At 38.4% G+C, this 18,285-nt stretch overlaps 1 protein-coding gene across 1 annotated transcript in view; it reads right to left on the minus strand.

Moving 5' to 3' along the window:
* ANKS1B (ankyrin repeat and sterile alpha motif domain containing 1B) overlaps window positions 1-18,285 on the minus strand; it is a 457,036-nt gene that overhangs the window by 194,525 nt on the left and 244,226 nt on the right. The window contains exon 15 of the mRNA XM_059816688.1: window positions 11,935-12,041. Within this exon, the coding sequence (XP_059672671.1) occupies window positions 11,935-12,041 (107 nt within the window). The remainder of the gene's footprint in view (window positions 1-11,934; window positions 12,042-18,285) is intronic.

Here is an 18,285-nt window from a genome sequence, read left to right on the forward strand (position 1 = left end):
TGCGCATGCACAAGTGCATGCACAAGTGCAAGTTCAAGTGCATGTGTGAATAGGCAGAACAGACAGCACATTGTGAAGGTCAGGCAGAATGGACAGCATGTTGATAAAGGCTTCACGGGTTTCATTGCTTTTGTCATTAAAAAGGTTAAAACTGATGCTGGGGTGTTGGTACCATAAAAAATATATAGGTATGGGGTATGGGAGAAGGAAACATTTTCACCAATGTGTTAGAAAATGGAAGATCTTTAAACTGAAGGAGAGAAAGTTTAGGTGCCCCGGAAATTTAGAAGCGGTCAGGCAAACTCTATATCAGGAACAGCCTGCTTGCATGGCAATTCTGGTACATCATATTCTAGAACAGCTTTTAAAAGGTAGTTGTAGTTTTACTAGAAAAGTTAAGCTTATCTCCCTTGTTGAAATTTTAATTGTTTTTGATGGAAGGAAAGCTTCTCATCTACGTGACAAGAGGCACGTTTTGTACAATGCATCTGTTTCTCTAATGGTTTCCCTTAAATATTTTGTTCATCTCCCAACTGCACATTTACTTCATTTGACTTTATTCTTTTCCCATTACATCCTATTGCGACATTCTGTTCACTTCCCTGTTTTCTCCCCACCAGACTTGGTACTGATAACAGTAACTATCTGTTGCTAATAACATGACCATCCATTTCCTTCTTGAATAAGGTATTAGTTGTATGGTGAAAGGTTGATGACAAAGAGGTCAACAGTCTGGAGTTCTATACTGAGGATGGATCCTGTGATCTGAAATACGTATTGGTACTCTCTTTGTATTTTATTTGTCCTCTAATCATTCATTCATTCTCCAGGAGTTCTCAAAGATGATTGCTAAAGGATCTAGTATTTCCTCTTCAGTTTCTTAAGACTCTTCATCAAACATCACCTAACCTAGATGATTCAGATATTTTGATTAACCAAGTACTCTTTTATCTGCCTGCAGTATGATCATGCGCTCTCTCTTTCTCTCCCTCTCTTCTAATAGCTCAGTGGTCTTCACAGAATCACAGAATCATTAAGGTTGGAAAAGACCTGTAACATCATCGAGTCCAACCATCAACCCAACACCACCATGCCCACTAAACCATGTCCTGCAATGCCATGTCCACACGTTCCTTGAACACCTCCAGCAAGGTGTTAACACTGTATTTCACTAATTCTCATACTTTGTTCTTTATGCTAAAAACTAAAATGACTCTTATCTGACTTCTAGCGGTTGTCATAACTTTCTTAATATTCCCTTTAGCTGTAGCATATTGATAAAACCTTTTCTGAATATATTCTACTCACATAGTTAATGAAATGTCATTTTCCCTCCTAACGTTTTCCTTATTGTATTTTGGTTATTAACCTATTCTTTCATGATGTATTATCTCTTTTCTTTATTTTAGATTTTTTCAATTTTATTCATCTGCATTAACACTTGTTCATATAACTACCTGAGCTTTTGTTACATCACCCAGTCTTCCCTCATAAAGGAGCGCATGTTCAAGAATCTTATGCTTATTTCCAGTTAGCTGTTAATACCTATTAATCTTTACCTGATAACTCCTTCAGAATCCCAAAATGTAATTATCTGTAATCAAGCTCCTCTGTACTGCTGTGTCCTTCAGACATCTTTAACTTAGTCAGGGAAGTCTGTCATTGCTTGAGATTAATTTACCTATTGGTCCAGATTCCATTTAATTGTTTCTTGTTGGACAATATTGTTCCAAAACAGTAATATACACAACTGTATATTGTGTTCATTTTAAAATTCCTTTTATAGTTAATTTTTTTAATTTTATTAAGAAGTATTCCTGTATGAAATAACTAAGAATAAGCTGTAACTTTCTATTACATACAGGCCACTGGTTTTAAGTCTACTATTGCCTTCCATTGCAAAGCTTTCCATTGTTTACCCGAAATGTAAATACAATTATAAACTGATTGTCCTTTAAATCTTCAGTTTTTCACTCTGAAGTGTAAAAACTCTTAGACTTTCCACCTCTCTGAAACTTTAAACTTTCTGTTACTTTTAATGACCTTTACATATTGTCATTTTTTCCATATCTTTCATAAGTTATGAAAAATAGCATTATACACATAATTCGATACACAAATATTTCTAACTCTTGAAGATTTAGCATTGTCCTTTTTGGTAACAAAATCAGTTGGAACGTTTTGGCCTTTAATAAATACATAGCAAGAACATTGTATCAGCATTACTTTTCTTATTCTATTAGTTATTAAAATGTCATGCTTTATTATATCATTATTAGAATTTTTACCTGCTTTATCAACCTAACTTTCAGATTAAATATTTGCTACTAGTTTCTCATAAACTTGTATTTAGGGCCAATAGACAATTCCTCACATATGTAGTCTCAGAATACAGTTCATCAGTGTTTGTACACCAAGATGAAGGCCAGTGTCTGCACTAGGCAGGCTTTTAGCTCAAGTACAACATTTCACATTGACATTTAACATATTGTTAGAACAGATGGGACTAATTCCAGTCCTCAAGTACCATACAGATATGTAACATGAAATAGCTTCACTTTTAGTGGTGACTGTACATGGAATGGCTTTCGAAGTCTGGATTTGGCCCCCTGTTCTTAGTGAGGGTAAGACTGAGCCCAATACATTGATACGTACATTGGACAAGCTCTTTTCTCAGACTGCTGTAGAGTGAGCTTTCAAAAGAGGCACATATACACTGGATGTCATTAACCTGAATGGCAGAGGTGAGTGGGAGGGCATTCCACTGCATATACTGGCACCTGGATTGTCTGCTAAGTGTACAGCCTGAAGTCCTGCCTGTGTGTCTTGTATGTACAACCTTGCGTGAAGGAAAATTTAAATAGAGGTGGCCAAACATACCAGAACAAGCAAAGAATCCCTCACCTAAAGGTTAACTTAGCAGAACCTAGCAGAAAGGCAGATGGACCCATCCCTGATTATCCCTTCAAGATACAACTGTCGAGACAGGTTTAGATGAAAACATACTCCTCTGACTGTCAGGGAATCCACCATAGCCAGGATGCCTTAATGAAGTCAACAGACTGTTTGGAGATGGGTTCATTATGAATCAATTGTTCAAGTGAAATAAATACACAAAAATTATGTCTTGTTTTTCTTTCCTCTGTTGAGCAATCATTACTGCCAAGATTTTCATAAAGTCCTTTGTAAAGTGCATGAACAGTCACCAGCCTGCAGTACCTGTGTTTTTCACACACACACATGCACATACACACACACACATTACATATATAGGTATATAAACATGAAGCAGATTCCTCTAAAATCCCTTTCCACTGGGGAATAAGCACTGCCTCTCCAGATCTGCTTGCACTCACATAGCATGATGAAGACCGGTCTGAGACCTCAAGACAGAAAGACAGTACAAGCTGTTATTTACATGTGCGACATTGAGGAGTACATTAATAAGCCCTTCTGACCCTCAACCAGCTTGAGGAATACCATGACAGAAACATTAACTGGAGCATGTGGAATGCGATTATTTGTTAGACCTGCTGCTGTTGCAGGATGCCTGTTTAGGAGCCTGGTAGACAGAGTCCCTTGGGAGGCAGTCCTGAAATGCAAAGGAATCCAGAAAGGCAGGACACTCTTCAAGAAGGAAATCTTAAAGGTGCAGGAGCAGGCCATCCCCATGTGCCAAAAGATGAGCCGTCGGGGAAGAAGAACGGCCTGGCTGAAGAGAGAGCTTTGGCTGGAACTCAGGAAAAAAAGGAGAGTTTATGGGCTTTGGAAGAAGGGGCAGGCCACTCAGGAGGACTACAAGGATGTTGTGAGGTTATACAGGGAGAAAATGAGAAGGGCCAAAGCCCAACTAGAAATTAATGTGGCTACTGCCGTAAAAGACAATAAAAAATGTTTCTATAAATACATTAACAACAAAAGGAGGGCTAAGGAGAATCTCCATCCTTTATTGGATGCGGGGGGAAACACAGTGACAGAGGATGAGGAAAAGGCTGAATTACTTAATGCTTTCTTTGCCTCAGTCTTTAATAGTAAGACGAGTTGTTCTCTGGGTACCCAGCGCTCTGAGCTGGAAGACAGGGACGGGGAGCAGAATGAACCCCCACAGTCCAAGGGGAAATGGTTAGTGACCTGCTAGACCCAGATAGACACACACAAGTCTGAGGGGCCGGACGGGATCCACCCAAGGGTACTGAGGGAGCTGGCTGAAGTGCTCACCAAGCCACTTTCCATCATCTACCAGCAGTCCTGTCTAACTGGGGAGGTTCCAGTTGACTGGAGGTTAGCAAATGTGATGCCCATCCACAAGAAGGGCCTGAAGGAGGATTTGAGGAACCACAAGCCTGTCAGCCTGACCTTGGTGCCGGGAAAGATTATGGAGCAGATCATCTTGAGCGCCATCACGTGGCACGTACAGGACAACCAGGTGATCAGGCCGGTCAGCATGGGTTTATGAAAGGCAGGTCCTGCTTGACTAACCCGATCTCCTTCTATAACAAGGTCACCCACTTAGTGGACGAGGGAAAGGCTGTGGATGTTGTCTACCTAGACTTTAGTAAGCCTTTAACACAGTTTCCCACAGCATTCTCCTGGAGAAACTGGCTGCTCATGGCTTGGACAGGCACACTTTTTGTGGGGTAAAAAACTGGCTGGACGGCCAGGCCCAAAGGGTTGTAGTGAATGGAGTTAAATCCAGTTGGCAGCCGGTCACGAGTGGTGTTCCCCAGGGCTCGGTGGCCACTTCCGTTCATTATCTTTATCAATGATGTGGATGAGGGGATCGAGTACACCCTCAGCAAGTTTGCAGGTGATACCAAGTGGGGCAGGAGGGTAGAAAGATTCTACAGGAGGGTGGGGAGGGGAGGAAGGCTCTGCAGAGGGATCTGGACAGGCTGGATCGATGGGCTGAGGCCAATGGTATGAGGTTCAACAAAGCCAAGTGCCGGGTCCTGCACTTGGGTCACAACAACCCCATGCAACACTACAGGCTTGGGGACGAGTGGCTGGAAAGCTGCCCTGTGGAAAAGGACCTGGGGGTGTTGGTCGACAGCCGGCTGAAGATGAGCCAGCAGTGTGCCCAGGTGGCCACGAAGGCCAACAGCATCCTGGCCTGGATCAGAAACAGTGTGGCCAGCAGGAGTAGGAAGGGGATTGTACCTTTGTACTAGGCACTGGTGAGGCCCACCTCAAATCCTGTGTTCAGTTTTGGGCCCCTCACTACAAGAAAGACATGGAGGTGCTGGAGCGTGTCCAGAGAAGGGCAATGAAGCTGGTGAAAGGTCTAGGCCACAAGTCTTATGAGGAGTGGCTGAGGGAACTGGGGTTGTTCAGCCTGGAGAAGAGGAGGCTGAGGGGAGACCTTATTGCTCTCTACAACTACCTGAAAGGAGGTTGTAAAGAGGTGGCTGTCAGTCTCTTCTCCCAAGTGACAAGTCATAGAACAAGAGGAAATGGCCTCAAGTTGCACCAGGGGAGGTTTAGATTGGATATCATGAAAAATTTCTTCGCTGAAAGGGTTGTCAGGCATTGGAATGGGCTGCCCAGGGAGATGGTTGAGTCACCACCTCTGGAGGTATTTAAAAGACATCTGGATGAGGTGCTTAGGGACATGGTTTAGTGGTGGACTTAGCAGTGTTAGGTTAACGGTTGGACGTGCTGTTCTTAAAGGTCTTTTCCAACCTGTATGATTCTATGATGGGCATAGTCTTCATCTCTGGCACCCACCCGAGCTCTACTTCGCAGGTTTTATAGGAAGAATCCCTACTGGGATGAAAAAGAAGATCTTGAAGCCTCAGGGCTGGATGTTCTGAGGAAGGAGAAAAAACTTTAATAAAAATACTTTGTGTTTCCTTTTCAGTGAACTGTGGATGTATTCCAGCCCAAATTGAATCATCGAAATTTTTCTGTCTACATGGTAGCTTAAGGAGACCTAGTAAAAAAATATCAATACAGCCTAGACAGTGATTCAGCTGACCAGATGAATCTACTTTAATTTATCCTAAAATAAGTACCCTAATAGTTAGCCAGCCAGTCAGCTAAATTGCATTCTATGCTCCATTGGCTTTAATGGCTGATTAGGTGCTTCACCTAGTTGCCCACAGATACCAATTTAGAGTCATTTGAGCTGCTGCAAATGTGCATTGCCTGGAATCCAACTGAATCTCCAGATGGGTATGGGTTTTCCATAGATCTGGTATCATATATTCCAGGCCTACACAGATGTCTCAGACATCTCAAGTGATTCCAATACATGGGCAACTGGACTGAGTCCTAAACATCTAGTGACTGGTACACATGTAGATGTCTATATTTGAACTTTAACTCTGCCCCACTCTATGCTTGGCTAGCAGGTTGGACTAAGGGAAGAGTTGGTCTGCCTCAGGAGCCACAGCTGCAAAGGGTTACTGAGGTGGAGGAAAGGAAGGCTCAGAAGAGAGCAGAGTGACAAAGAGCCACTTTGCTCAGGGAATAAGCCAGGGACAAACTGGCACTGAGAGGAGCTCCACAGTTGTAGTGTCAAGTTCTGTACGTCTGCCATGAAACTACAAGGAAGTCCTGGGGTTTGCAAGTGAGGTCCAGATGAGGGAATTGCAACTCATGGTTCCAGGCATATATTCTAAGATTTTACTACATGTACAGAAAATCTTAAACCACAGCTTATTCCAGCATCAGTGGGACTTGTATTCCTTCTACTCTGCTAAAAATGTGGCTTGCTGCATATCACTGACTGCCAGTTTTAAGGTTGCCTTAAACAGTTCTTAATTTCTGGGTAAACTACACACAGACAATGCTCTCTAAATCTTATGCTTCAGATGATGCATGAGTGCCCTGATGAGTCTCTGCAGCAGCCATTATGGGCCTGGAGAGCTCAGAGCCTGGATGTTGCAAAGGTTGATCTGCTCTCCTAAGCACGTTAGGAGTTGGCTTCTGAAAGTCACTGAAGTCACTACAGACTAGAAACCTTGTCAAACATTGGTCTCTTTTTCATCATCTACAGCATGGCTAATTTAAGAAAGGTGTTGGCAGACTGACTCACTCTTTCAAGCTTTCATCTAATGCCCAAATCATCAATCTCTGCACCAGGTATTTTTGGATAAAAGCTGTGGTGGTCTTTACAAGTGCAGGACTTGGAGCCAATGCACATAGAGAATTTCTTTCAGGTGCATTTAACTCTAAAGAAATAAAATTGCTGCTCTCCTTTATACTTGATACAGAGTTTAAGATCCTCCAGAGAGATTAAAGGCAAGAAGAATTACTGGGTATTCCAGGACAGCAAATCCCAGGAATGACACATGAGAGAGGATAGTCTCCAGATAAACTTCAGCTGACTCATAAACCTCTAGACCGAGTGAAAAATGAAAGAAAAGAAACAAAGAAAGAAAGAGAGAGAGGAAGGGAGAAAGAAAAGTCAAAACTTAACTCAAAACTACTCAAAACAGGCAACTAAGGGGAATTGAGAAGGTAATCCATGCCTAGCACTGTGAAACCAGGTAAATACTTGTGCAGGTAAGTTCATAGGATGAATACAAATACAGAAAATTGTTAGAAGGAAAAGAAATGCATATGCAATGAAGATACTAGGTGGAAACTCAAGACATCTATATTCAGTTCCTAGACACGTCACAAGCTCTGTATGACCTACAACATTTAAGATTCATTTCAGCTGCTTAAGCATCAGGACTCTAGAGCCATCTGAGATGCTTGGTGATATCCCACCTGGACTCCAGCAGCTAATCATAAAGGGTCTGGCTGTCTCTGGTCCTCAGTAATATGTCAGCCCTGTCTGGATCTCCTGGATTCCCTACAATATCTCAGTTGGTACTAGATACCTATGTTTAAGCAACTGAATTGATCTGTTAAACATTATGTTAGTAGCTATTTTGAGAACTAGTGCCTCTTATCTCAAATATATAAGCAGTTTTAAATTCCACCCTGCGGTCACTCTATGACTCAGTTTCCTGACAGTGAAAAAGAGAGAATTCAAAAAAACCCACTTAGGCAATACTAGATCCTCAGGCAATGCAAGCCATTTAAGTACTTGAAGGGGTAGAGGTACATGTCTGTAAGTTCACAGCAGCAATGACAGTCTAGTGCCTTATGCCAATTCAGTTTGTTAACTGTTACTAGTGAACAATGTTTTGGAATGACAAAAAATATAATAAAATGCTTCATATTTTTCTGTTAACCCATTTTGGTTGCCTGGTCCCTGTTTCTCTCATACAGTATCTTATAAATCTTTTTAAGAGATATTATCTTCATCAAAATGCAATATTAAGCAAGTGATAAAATTTCAGAATATCTTAAATGATTACAACACCTATAAATAGATAGTCATGCAGTCCTTAATCAGAACTAGTCCCCACTGGGCAGTGATTTGATTGAACTGCTTTTATTTCTGTGAATCCAGAATGGAGTCTTTGATGAAGCTCCAGAGTTGTAGAAAGCTGCATGCAAGGATCTAGTGACCTTGTACATTTGTATATTTTCATCTGTTTGTCTGCAATTTAACTTTTTTCCTCAGCATACTGAGTTATGTAGGCCTGCAAATCTGCATTATAGCTTGTCCCAGGGATATCCATAGGACCTATGCATCAAAAGGTGTTCACAGATTCATTAGGTTTCCTTATTGTTTATATCTAGTTTATATACTGCAATTTACAACTGATTTGATTGTTTTCTTGCACTTTAGAATTAGTTTAACTGCAAAATAGCTTTTACATTACGAAAGTGCAGTATCATCTGCATCTTCAAATATAGAGTATCTGCACAGTCACCACAAATTTTTACATCTGAAGGACACTGCAGCCTGTTACACAACAAATTATCAAAGTTAATAGTGACTGCACATATATATATATATATATTCAAGTGTGATTCTACTCCTACAAGCACACATGAACCAAGCCTTAGGAATGAATTTGCCTTGGGCCTACTAAATATTATGCAAGTGTCATTCCTGCATGACACTAATAGTAGGTAGGAATTGCACTTGCTATGTGTGCAAGTAGAAATAAAGTAGTTTGTGAAAACACAACTAATTTTTTAATACTATGTTTCAACCTGTTTTTAAAACATACATATTGATGAACTATGGAAAAAATATTAATACGGCAAAGTTAATAGGAAACAGGCTGTTTCTTACTATAAAGTCCACACACTTCAGGTACCATAAAAATATCTTCCTAATTCTAAGCATAGTCTAGTGAATAACTTTCCTAATGCCCAAGGGGAACTAAACACAAGGAGTTAATTTCTATGATCTAATGAATGATTAACTGTGAAATCTTTCTATCTGAAAAACACATTTTAGTAGAATGCTAATTTAATTAATAGAATTTTGCTGTTGAGAGTGGTATAAATAGGATATATCTGTTCTCAAATGCATGTTATTCCATGGACATTAATTATATCATTGTGATACTCCCTCTCCTGTTCTGAACATCTAGTAAGACCTGTACTACTAAATCATACTTAATAGGAGTGTGATGGTTGTTGCTTAGGCAACAGAATGAATAAATGCAGGTCAGAATGTGCTTCCAGAAAAACAAAAGCAGGAATATGATACAGAATAAGGAACAAATATGTCTAACTGATTTGTACTGCACTGAAGTATTAGAGTTGTTCAGTGTAAAGTAGCTAACCTATCTGAAACACTTAATAAGCTTGTAAAATATAGCTTAATATGTAAACCACCTTAATAAAGGTAAAGCAGTTCTCTCATTAAGGAAGACTACAACACATTTAAGTTTGGAGTAATCTGAATTTTTCTCTTAGCATAGCAGGTCTTTCTTCTCTTACTTTCCTATATACTTTCCAAGTTCAATTTTCTTTTTAACGTTTTGGCTAGAATGGAAAATATTTTAAAAAACACTCCTTTAAATTTTCAGGAGAGGCTTTCCTTACATAATGCTGATCTATTAAAAAGAATAATATATAAAGAAATCAGTATTTTCTGATTATTTTTATTTCCAATAAAATATGGAACTATTCAATTTCTGGTACAAACAAAAACTGAAATATGTAACAGCATGATGAACAGTGTGAAATCAATAAATTAGGAATTATTAAATGACTGAAATTATACATTTTTTATTACTAGGCAATTTTCCAGCTTTTTGCTTATCATCAGATTTAAGAGTCTAATCTTCCATTCACATATGCATGCTACCCCAACTAATATTAAGAGTAATTATGTATTTTACTGCTGATACATATTTAAAAACAAACCACTTCAGAAAGGGCTTAAATTAAAATGACCAGAAAACATTAGCTAACACACAAGTATGCAGGCATAACTTAATCTGCCTGATACCTGAAAAGTTTGATTTGCGTATTGAATAATAGAATGTCATATATAATTTGTATGTTTACCTAAGTATACTAATAAGAGACGTAGGAAACTAAAGTCTTGTAAATTCCCCCCAAAACATGGTTCAGGCCCCTCCAGAGCCAGGGGACAACTGGAAAGCCCTCCAGGGCAGTTTCTTTGGCTCCTCTGGTGCATATCATTTACCTGTGGTAGGTGAACCCCTCTGCATTTGTTATGCCACCTACAGCCTCTTGTGAACAATTTCCCTCTGTAATCTGTTTAAGACTAAACAATCATCTACTTATGTAACTAACACTACAACATATATAAGAATACGTGGGTACATTTTGGGAAACTGTAGCTTGTAACGCATTTTGGAATTATTTTTTTACATTGCTGGGCTGACAGCACACTCTTGCAGATTTCTTTTTCAAGAATATTTAAAGGTAAAGATTCTAATGATTTTTACTGCTATAAGCAAAAGATCACATGGCAGCCATGTAAACAGTAAGAAACCTCTACAGTATTATAATGTGGAAATGGCAGAGATCTGTGCCTTAATTTTCTGATCAGTAACCCATAGGCATATAATGATGTTGGCAAAAAAAATTAAACAGGAAAAACACAACTCGTGATTATTTTATAGTCATAATATTCATACTGTTTCACTTCTGTTTCTTATATGCCAGGTGTAAGTTATGAAAAGTTAGAACTGTTTCAAGATATACACGGTGACTAAAAATATCTTTAAAAAGGGGTGATAATATTTTAAGCTCTGATACTTTATAAGAAATGTGGTCAGGATTTTTGCAAGAGGTTCAAGTAATGGGTATACTGAGGCAGGTAGAAAAGTGATTATATAACAACCTTACAAGCAAGCTTCTCTCTTTAGTGTCAATATTCATTTCAACTGAAAGTTCGTGCATGACAGGTCTGTGTTACTTTACACCACATGGTAATACTGTAAATTCTGAAGTACATAAAATTTTATTTCATTCATATGTTCCTTATAAATGCCTAGAGTTAAAACATGAAAATGGAACTATTAAAAGGAATGCATTACTTTTCCATACAGGGCATAAGTTTCAACAAGTGAAGCCCATAGCCTGATTATCTAATCTAAGATGCAAAAACATCACTTGCAGAGAGAGCACATTTCATTAAATAATTTTCTGGTATTAAAATACCTCTCAATGCAAGAATGGCATTGCATGTTGTTTAATTATTATTACAATTATGTTAACATTTAAATAAAAGTAATAACATGATGTATTGCAGATAGAGGTGTTTACAGCTTTTACATACTGTGAAAATCCTGCAATGGATTAAAAGAACTGTGCATTTTTCCTTTTTAATCTGAAGATTGATGAGGGGGAGAGAGAACCTTAATATTCAGTTTTTCTTTTACCATATTTCTGGTTAGAATATTTTGTAACGTGTACAATTTGGAAGTTTATACAAGGACATTTTCTATATTAATTTAGCTAGACATAGAAAAGTGAAACACTAAACAGATCTTCTTAGTGCAATGCAGAATAGCTCTAAGGTTTTTACGAGCACGTAAGAGACAGACAAAAAAGGCAGCTACAGTGTATATACACAGCTATGCACAGAAGATTTCTTACCATAAATTGCACATTGTCAAATCCATTAGCCAGCAAGTGGTTTTCATACTGAGGTAGCCCAATATTTTCCAACCATTGTCCCACTGTCTGGACAGGGCATCGGGGTCCTGTAGGAGGGTGAAGAGGGAGGCGTTTAAGCAACGAATAACCATCCACTGGATAATAGCGGTAGTCCTGGGCTGAGAGGTGGCATTGCCACATCGTGTTCCTGGGAAAGTTGGTATCAAAGGAGCCCGCCAGCTTGACAGATTAATGTTTTCAGCAAGCAGAAAAGTCAGAACTAAAACATAGTTTACAGGGCAGTATATAGCGTAAGATCTGATCCTAGCTCTACATTTCTTGGTTATTAATCTTTACTACAGACCAGTACGTCATACAGTAGGGGGAAAAAAAAAAAAAGCATATCAAGCTGTCAGCTAAGCTGTTCTCCGTTATATGTGATTGTTGGAATACTCCACAATGAGCAATGCACTGCCAGCAGCAAGAATTCTTTTTATCAAGTACTCCTACACTCATCAGTATGCAGCTCTATGCTTCTTGCTCCCCCTCGCTCTCTCCCCTTCATTACCCAGCCTAGGCTACACCTCGCATTTTCAATAATAGCCATCAGATAAGGCAGATTTTTTTTGTGTCTGCAAGCTGTAAGCCTGCTGCTGCTGCTGCTTCCTCCTACACACCCATCCAAGCGTCAATCTTGAATGATGAGAGCAGTCAAAACAAATGCAGAAAATAGCAAGATTCAAAAGCAACCTAGAGCACTTAAATCTGAATAGAATCTTCATACCAGTTACGCTTTACATATCTGTTTGTTGTAGATTTTTACGTTCCACAAGGTATTAAGAAATGCAATACATAAACCATAGCCTATGGCATGGTTTACTATGCCTTCCCCTTTCCCCTTTCAATACAAGATAGGTAGTGGTCTGCATCTCTGCTTATGTAATAGCAAACCCCTTTAATGAATCAATAATGAATACATTTCACAGTTTCTCTCCTGTAGTACAGCAAAAGACATAAATGGCACAATTTTAGTCAAAGTAATTAGATTATCTGCATGATTTCTTCAACCGTAAAATATTATAAGACACAAGAAAACCTTCATGCCAACATATGATAATCCAACTTGAAAAGGTCACCATTTCAAATGAATAATTAAAAGAATACTTTTACTAAATAAAATTTTAAGTTTATATCCTTTTCTTACAAAAATGTGAATGATAGCAGGCAGACACATAAGATTTGCAGGATTTCTATAGAGGATGTATATTTTATCAACTATAACTGGAAAAAATGTAATAAAAGATGATGAATTCAAAATGAAAGCAAAGTTCATTTTCTGCACAAGAAACCAAATACCCCACGATGTATTTTCCATCAATGTTCCATTTTTGAGACAGTTTCTCTCAAGATGGAAATATTTTACACCTTTGTTCTGAGACAAATGTTTACTAAACTTTTTCTTTTCATAACAGGATCAAAGGACTTAGCAAAAAAGGCAGAAAATGGGTATATTCAGGGTACAATTCTAAGAAGAACCCTGTCCAGTAGAACTTCATTTATTAAACTCATCGTTAATTACTTTTCTTTGGTTTTCTTGTTCATTGTGAATCTCAAGCATAAGGAAATTACAGATATCTGTCAAGGGCATAATTTGGAATTGATAATACTATGGCAGAAAACTGTTTCATAGAACTCCAAACCTACAGTCTGACACATTATACTACAAAGTCTCTGCAAGTGACATGCAGAGGCTCCCTGAGCAGTCACAGAACAGACCCTGAACTTAGCTGGATATTCAAAATTAACAATATTATATGAGTTTCAACTCCAACCTGACTAGTCCTTGGACTAAAACTGGATGACCTTTCACTCTGATATTGCTGCTTGGATTTGTGGAACACTTCATGCAAACTGAAGTCCATAATGATTTTGTAGAATAATTTTAGCTGAATCATAGAAGATCTTTCATGAGGTTAGAAAGTTGCCTAAGACAGGTCTGTTATGACATCTTACATTACTCCAGGTCTTCTTACTGATTCGATACATTACCATATGACATATGAAAGGTTCATTACATCTCTCAAAAAAGTACCGAAGGCTTTTCAGTAAATCTGTAATTGCTGAAGAAACTTTTAGGAGTTTTCTCTACTATTTAATAATAATAGCATGTGCATATATGCGATATAGAGCATATATTTTTGGTAAGAGTACCGCATGTACAAATAGCTAAATGTACTTCAATCAGATTAATGGATAATTAATTTTTTTCTCAGAGAAAGTAGATATACCAAACTGATAGGAATCTAGGTCTCATGGAGATACAAATACATTTGTTCACACCTGTCTGTAAATCTTCCCTATTTTGCAGAGTTTTTTCTACTGTGAATCAATATCTTGGTACATAGACAGACCATAATCCCTTCGGGTGGTGCCCAGTCAGTAGCAAGGCTGTAAGGAGGAGGGTAGGCTATGCTGAGTTGAAATATAGTGGACTTCCCTTGGGTAAGCAAATCTGAAAGGCTGAGCAAGCTCTTCAGAGAACAAATTGAGAACAAAACTATCTTAAACAAGATGAGAATTAAATCCTTGCTGAATTTTTCTTAGTTGACTGAGAAATCATGAATTCCTTTGAAAAGGATTCCTGACTTTGTCATCCCCTTTTCCCCATAAGCAGAAAAATTGATATCGGAAAGAGACCTAGTGAAGCATAATCCCACTCTTTGAAAAGATTATGCATGATTGACTCCTGTATTTCCCATACATGCATAGACACAAATGTCTCTACATTTTGTGTCCCCCACCAACAAAAATGTTCTGCCCTCACTAAGGCACAGCCAATAATCAATATACCAGTTTCATGGTCAAGCTGCTTCTTCCTTACCTTACTATAAACAGCATGGAAGTTATGCTGCCAGTGATGAGAAGTGCTTGGCTAAATGCCTAGCAACAGTGTAGGCAAAATTCAGTTTTTGAGTGGCTCCCCAGACACAATTCCTCATGTAGCTGTTGATACTGTGTCTAACTATCATCTCCATGGCCCCAGCACTGGATGATTATTGCACTGCTTGTCCCACTGCACACTCTCCTCCAACTCTGTCACCTGACAGTATGTATAACTACATGTCTCAGCCCATCAACACAACATAAGGTTGCTCAGCAAGGGGAAAGAAAATAAGGAGAAACACAGTCAGCTTGCCACCTTGTCCTCATCCCTGACTATTATCTCATTGCTGGAGTATTCTGTTACCTGCAAGACTTTTTTCCCCTCCTTCTTCCACCTAAGGTAGTAGTAAGGCAAAGGCAAAGGAAGGCCAGAGCAGAGCCAGGAATGTGGGGATTAGGTCAAATGTTTCGTTATGGGAACTTGCAGCTCTTTAGATCTCCTTGTTCTTTGCCAATCCAGGAGACTTATCTTAGGGGGACTGCTTGGACAGTTTTTCCAAGTCAGTGCAAGTGGAATTTGGAGCAGGTGCTATTGCTTTGAGACTAGAAGGCTGTCTCTTCATTTTGCTAGTCTTATGATTCAGTGCCAGCCCTACCAGTGTGCTGCTGCAGGCAAGTGCATACTTTTGTCTATGCCTAAAGCTGGTCCTGATATTGAAAAATGTCATACAGATTGTATGAGATGGTCTCACCTGCAACACATTTACATACTACTGTGCTCTCCTATGATTTTGAAAAACATAAACCCCACAATAATCCTTCTGTGATACCACAATCAAAAAAGATGTACCTATTCCTGCATGGGAAAACTGATGCATAAGTCTCTTACAGGGATAGCAAAACTTGGTTCCTTCTTCTCCAAGGCAATAGAAGAAGTACATTGAAGTGATGTCTGCAAGAAAGATGCCATCTGGTATGCTATATGATAATTTCTACAAGACGTCTCGTTCCCAATGAGACTCAGAATATCTTTGTTGTGGAGTTTGGAATTGATTGAATCTGTGATATCAGAGAGCACATGATTTCAAACACGTTGTAAGGCAGATTTGCTCTAAATGCAAAGGAATTTAAGGTCTCCTCTATTTTATTGTCTCTACTGTTAAAAATGTGGATTTTTCTTTCTTGATTTTTCTTTCTTTATTTTTCAAGTGAGGAAAAGAAAGAAATGCAGTGATTATTTGTAGAGGAGGTGCTCACCCAGTCATCATGAATAGATTATTATAAACCATTTTCTTAGGTAGATCAATACCTGTTGAATATTGCTAAACTCTTCTGGTATTGAATCAAAAACTGGAGAATTTTAGTAGCTACTGACCAAGAGATTTCTGAGTGGTGACTATACTACAGTATGAAAGGGTGAATCTTTTAAGTAAGTTGGCAGCTAGTTTAGCAGAGCTGGAGAAGAAATTGATGCTAGAGTAAGTACTGTAAACTTTTTTTAATTAAAGCTTTCAGCCTTGTCCAACACTAAATGGGATATAATTTTTCTCTTTGTATTTATGATTTCAGCCAGATAAAAAAATTATCTCTCAACATTGTGACAGAACTTGTGCTAGAGCAGAGTTAGTGTGACTGGGTCTTCTACTGAATATACTAATCTAATGACATGTATTCCTGGAGAGGAGCTAAGAATAGCTAGGAACAGGATGTTGTATGAGGAAAAAACTATGCCTAACATCCAGCAGGCCAATATAATTAAAGAAAGTTTATTATGGGAGAAGTATAATAGGTTCCAAGGAGTGTACAAGGTTCTGCTTTATCTTATGCATTTCAGTTATATTATTAGGCTACTCAAAATGCTTAGATTTTAAATTATCTTCTTCATAAAACTCTGAAAAACCTGGTGCCTTACATAAAATCTGTAAATTCTGTCAGCAGCCTAGATCTTTGGATGATATTGCCACTTTGGATGATCATGTTAGGTGATGCTGAATATTTTTCTGAAAGTACTTTTAGAGACATTTTTCATGGCATATACAGAAACAAAACAAAATCAATAGAAACAGCTTGAATTTAAATAACACCATCTAGTATCTATAATCTAAAGGTTACATTCCATCGCTTACGTGTTGCTCAGAACGCACAAAAGTAATTCTCAGACCACAGCTAATGCAAGCTAATGGAACAACCCTCATTGACTAGGAAAATCATCCTCACAGTTCTTTTCTGACTTTTATAACAATATTTATTATAACTCTACATTACCACTATGTAAGTACAATAAATATCTATAATAACTATAACTACAAAGTCAGCAAAGACAATTCATTTTACTTGACAGATGATTTGTCAACAGTGAACTGTACTGCGAACCTTTCTACAAGTTTGTGTTTCTGACTGTTGATGTATTATTTACCCAGGAACAGCTGAGTTGAAGTACTCCACTCCATCATGAAACGTATATTTATTACAGACACTTCGAAGTTAGGAAATTTTTCAAGTTCAGTTGATTTCTTTGGCAACTTCGATTTAGTCTCCTTCAGAACCCATCCTGTTCAGTGGATGAGGGACAGACCTTACTGGAAAATTAAAATATCTGTTTTCTAGAGCACAGCCACTGGACTAGGACTCAGGACACCTTGTTCTATTCAAGACTGTCGTAACTATGATGCTGAGCAATATATATATGGTATATGGGAACATATATCACCATACAGAAAGATTGCTTGAGATATAGTTATTCTTTCTAGATTCAGATTTTGTATTTTAAATGAATAAATTTGTGGGGATAATTTCTTTCTAAAGACAACAGGAAAATCCAACTATATTATATAGCATTGTAACAGCCACGATTTCAGTCAGATTTATATCCTTGGCCTACAGAACAGAAATACAAGATGCAGCCTACTGAACTGCAAGAATTAGTTAAGAACAGGTGGATCTTTCACTGTGAGACCACAGGGTCAACTGCACTGGATCACACCACAGCTGCATCTAGCTTTAGCCATTCACCAGCTTCATTCACAGTGGCTACTATTAGATGTCTACAGAAGAGCATAAGAATAAGATGGACATGCAGAGATCCTTTCCTAGCATTTTCCCAGTTGCCAGCAATTTGCAGCTAAATGCCTTCCTGAAAGAGAAACAGTGTTTTTATGCTTAATAGTTCTTCATGGATTTTTCTGCCATAATTTGATCTAATTTTAGAGAAAAACTGGACAGTTTGGTGGTTGATGAAATAAGTATACTGGGAGAAAGAGAGTTGCAGGGAGAACTGGATTCATTTTCCACCCTCCCTCTGTAACTCTGTTCCATGGGAAATGGAGGAAATGGAGGGAATGTGACTCTGCCTTTTGGATGCCACCACAAGAGTAATAGGTTCCTGTAACCTTGTATTGCACTTAGGAAAGGTACAATTAAGATGCAATTAGAATTCAGCTGCTTTTTTTTCCCCTCTTCATGAATTCT

This window comes from Gavia stellata, chromosome 4 (genome assembly GCF_030936135.1).
Source record: "Gavia stellata isolate bGavSte3 chromosome 4, bGavSte3.hap2, whole genome shotgun sequence".
NCBI lineage: Eukaryota > Metazoa > Chordata > Aves > Gaviiformes > Gaviidae > Gavia > Gavia stellata.